This window comes from Sinocyclocheilus rhinocerous, unplaced genomic scaffold, assembly GCF_001515625.1.
Source record: "Sinocyclocheilus rhinocerous isolate Xijiao unplaced genomic scaffold, SAMN03320098_v1.1 scaffold28, whole genome shotgun sequence".
NCBI lineage: Eukaryota > Metazoa > Chordata > Actinopteri > Cypriniformes > Cyprinidae > Sinocyclocheilus > Sinocyclocheilus rhinocerous.
The window spans coordinates 1,631,947-1,636,343 of NW_015652416.1; the positions used below are offsets into that span (position 1 = coordinate 1,631,947).

Below are 4,397 nucleotides of genomic sequence, written 5' to 3' on the forward strand. Positions count from 1 at the left end.
TGCCTTGTGTTCCCATGGCAACATCTCATTGGGATTGAATATATGGGTTCCTTGTAAACCAGTGTATAATGTATGGGCCTTGTTTTTAATCTTAGCCCTAGTTTATTGATCTTTTTAATGAAACTTAATTACAGTAATCTTTTAATTAAGAGTACCATAACCCGGTTTACTACAATACCCTTGAGCTATGAATAAATAGAATTGTATATTGTGAGCCCCTGTGTGCTCTTTACAAATAAAGTGGCCAAGTCTAAATCCATCAAGTACAGTGTCTGCCCATGAATTCAGAAAGACAGGAATAAATCCATATGAACTTGTCCTTTATGGGTATATTGAGAATATGAAAACATGCTTGAAAGGGTGTGTCTGTATCATTCAGAAAAACACTTAAAATATAAACCAAAATCAATTCTGAAATGAATTTACCTGGTAATATGAAACCTAATATTTAATAGTAATAATAAACATCTCTTGATCTGGTAAAAAAAAAAATAAAAAAAAAAGGCTAATTTTTTTTTTTTGTTATATCAAAATTGACAGTTTAATTTAACCAATTCATTAGTATTTAATAGTATATTAAATACTTTTAAATGATCACATATGTAATTATCTAAAGGATTAGATTCTTTCTTCTTAATGAAACCAAATTTTCATAATAACCATCCGTCTCATGTCTCATGTCTGAGCCTTTAATGCTCCTGTATGAGTAATGCAGGGATGTTTCTTTGTCTTCAGATAATTACTGTATGACACATGCAGACAAATGAGGGCACACTGGCAGGGTCCATTAGTTTTGGTCTCAGTAGTGTTTGTGTGTGGTTAGCGTTTGATAAATTACACTTCTCCAGCCAGCAGGGTCATTAGCGCTAATCTGTGGTGCACTATCGCCCTCTGCTGGATGAATGCTACGCGGATTTAGATGTTTCACACCCGTTGTTTTATATTGTGAATGTTGTCTGCTAAGATTGTGTCATCATTTACTCACCCTCGTGTCGTTCAAGACGAGTATGATTTTCTGTAGAGAACAAAATAAGATTTTTTTTTGAAGAAAGTCCTAACTGCTTTTCGTTTCTCAATAGAACAGTGTGACCAGGGCCTGTTAAGCGTCAAAACGGACAAAAAACATAATAAAATATCATAAATATAGCCTCTATACGACTATTACAATATATTTCAAGTATTCTACAGCTATGTAACACTATTGCGTGAAGTACAGACCGAAATTTGAGTCGTTATTCACGGCAAAATCCTCGGCTGTCGCTTTCTAATCTTTTTCCTGCTTCCATGTTGAAATTTGGCGCGTGGACCCGGCGTAGCAGATTTACTTCATTGTGCCAAATAGTAAATAGCAAATCTGTCTTGATTTCACCACACATTTTTCTTACATAAAGCTAATTTTGCGTATAATATACTTATAAATGAAAGTTAAGGTGGAGCTAGTGCATTTAGTGAGTAACGATAACGAGTAATAATGACTACGCTCCAAGCAGGGTTGCCAGGTTTTCACAGCAAAACATGCCCAATTGCTACTCAAAACCAAGCGGCAACCTTCCGGTCTCTCTCGTGAAACCAACACGGAAGTGACTAAAACTGCAATTCATCGACTGGCCAAAAGGGAGTCAGTCCCATAGACTCCCCATGTTAAAATGCCCAACTTTACAGCAGAAAAAAATATGTTTACAGCCTGGTACAAAAAGTAGTTTTGAGTAAAAACCGCATTCCGGGGGTAAAATACACGTTTTTCGACAGGGTTCCTCCGGTAAAATTCACATTCCAGGGGCTAAATGTCACGTTATTGGGGGCGCTTCAACCGCTGACATGAAAAACAACCCGAGGCAACAGTGTTAAAGTAGCCTAATTCCACGGGAAAACCGCGGACTTGGCAACACTGACTCCAAGTGTGCGCTTGAAATGTTTGTTACCTCGATTACTAATAAATACTAATACTTGTTTTACATGTAGGCTAATAAAGTACAAAAATATATGATTCCTAAATTTGATGATTCCGAAATAAAATGCCTAAAGCATATTCTAAATTCTAAATAGTAAATAAATAAATAAATGAATAACAGAGAGATTCTCAAAAAAATTTTTTATTGTGCCTCTTATTGTTTATATGGCTTTTTATATAACAGAATTTGTTGAACACGAACAAAGGACTGACAATACATTAGCCAAGTTTAGAGAACAAGAAAAATATGACGAAGAGTTAAAGTAATCTCAACATTCCCCTTGCTATACGTGTGGCTGTGGCGCAACTCTGAAGGAGAAGAGGTCAGTATGACAGCTCACACACTCTCTGACAGCACCAAAGTGATGACATTCATTAAACACAGTACTACACTACAGCTTATTGAGTGCAGCCATCCTCACTTTCAAAACACAAACACACACACGCACATCCACACACACAGCTGAGTTCTGGTCATAGTCTTATTGCTTGACTGAGACTGATACCTTTTAATGTTCAGTGGCACACGACCACCAAATTGCATACTGTGTGTTTTTGGCAATAAAATGGATTAGGTAACATTAGAAAAAGAACTCTATTTCTATAACGAAGATGAAAGTTCTGCAATGAAGTTCTGTGTAAGATACGCAGATTTATTTCAGTTCATGGTGACATGGCGAGATTTCTGAAACGTAACACATAAATATTGCCCGTTTCTAGGCTGCCGCCAGACAGCAAACGTTTGGTCCTCACAGAGATGCCCTGAGTCTGAATTTCATGTTTTTCTTTTTTATAGCAAGAGTTCTGAATACATGTAGCATGCGTTTCAAAATGTGTGTGTGTGTTTGTGTGTTAGCACAGGTCTGCGTTCCTGTATTTCATCGTGATACATGAGATTCAGAAAATTCGTCCAGATGCATTTGTGTAGTTATCCTGAAGAACCATCTAGGCCAATGAGGTCAAAGTTAATTCCACTCGAGTGCTGCATAACTTCTGCCTGAGCACTCTGAATGAAACCGGTCCAGTATGACATTATATGCATGATGCAGAGACTTGAAGGTAATGGACATGTGGGTGTTTCTGTTTGGAGCTGGGCTCCCTGACAGGAGTTGAACCCTACAAGCTGCAAACTTTGGCACAGACACACCATTCAATTGGCAGCGAATCATGTGACGCAATGAAAGCCGATACGTAATGGCATTCCCCTAAAAACAGGATAATTCGACGGGAGATACCCAGCCACTGAACTGATTATCAATGACATCTAACGCTGAGCCAAAGTGCCCAAGAACCCAACCAAGCAGCTGGATAAAGACTCAGCAGAGGTCTGCCAGTTATAGCAATCCGATTATCTTTCTGTAAGTCTGCCCAGGAAAGCTATTCAAACAAAATATAACTAAGAAAATAGAATACAGGACAAAAAAATATATAAAGGTATATATAGATATGAATGGGCTTATTCATAAAATGTAAAGAGAACAAACTATCTCAAGGCTGAAAAAGTCAAAATGATATTCGAAAGCGTCAACGACAACAGAAAAAGGATTAGCATTTTCAGTTTTCATCCTGTATTTTCTTTTGAAAGACTTTTTTGAACCCGTTGAGAGTCAGCTGTTAATGGTATAAGTCCCATTTGGCTTCTCCTTTTCAAAGCAAACAAACAAGTTTTATAAAAGCGGCAGTTATTTTGTCTGAAAAGCCAGGTGTTTTGTCTTTCGCCTTCCCTCTCGTTCTGCGGGAGAGGTCCTGAGAAGAGGTTTTTTACGTGAGTTTCCTCAAATCGACTCACTGATGTCTCTCATCGTTGACCGAGTGGCCTGAGTTAGGAGTGTCTGTACAGGTAAGGCTGGAAGAAGAACGCTTCCTCACTGAGCTCTTCCTCCATGGCTCTTTCTGGACACGTCCACATTGGGTTCCTGGCCACCCCAGGCCTCTCCGTCGCTGTCTGTACCCCTCTCTTCCTCTCCGTCGTCGTCATCGTCGTCCTCCTCCTCTGGTGAAGGCTCGCTGCCGTTCTCCGTGGCCCAGCTGTCGTCCTCGTCCTCCTGCTCTTTCTTCATAGTGAGCAGGGCTGGCGGAGGAGCGGGCTGTTCGAGCTCAGGCTTCTTCTCTGTGGACTCGGTCTGATCCTCGAAGGCCTCTGGGTTTTCCAGCATCTCCCGGATGAGAGGAGGCATGGGGCCTGGGATCTCCATCTTGAGAGTTATGGCCCTTTCTGCTCCTGTTGCACAAAAACAGTTGATTTCAGGACAGTGTCATCTACATAATATATCATATGTATTAAGGTAATTAGTACCTAGGAGAGTGTGAAAGTCTATTCAAACTGATTTTCACACCAATTTTGGGCATCAGTGTTTAAGATTATACAGAAAATAGTCAATTGATTTTTATTGTTTGAATTTATTGTACGATATCTAAATATACACTACTGTTCAAAAGTTTGGGG

The 4,397-nt window shown here is 39.3% G+C and overlaps 1 protein-coding gene across 5 annotated transcripts in view; it reads right to left on the reverse strand.

The window, feature by feature from the left end:
* Positions 1–2,121: 2,121 nt before the first annotated feature.
* The window catches only part of rarga (retinoic acid receptor gamma a), a 61,422-nt gene continuing 59,146 nt past the window's right edge, over positions 2,122–4,397 (reverse strand). For all 5 annotated transcript variants that reach the window (XM_016521025.1, XM_016521023.1, XM_016521024.1 and 2 more), the window contains one exon: positions 2,122–4,172. In XM_016521025.1, the coding sequence (XP_016376511.1) occupies positions 3,817–4,172 (356 nt within the window). In that variant the 3' untranslated portion in view covers positions 2,122–3,816. The remainder of the gene's footprint in view (positions 4,173–4,397) is intronic.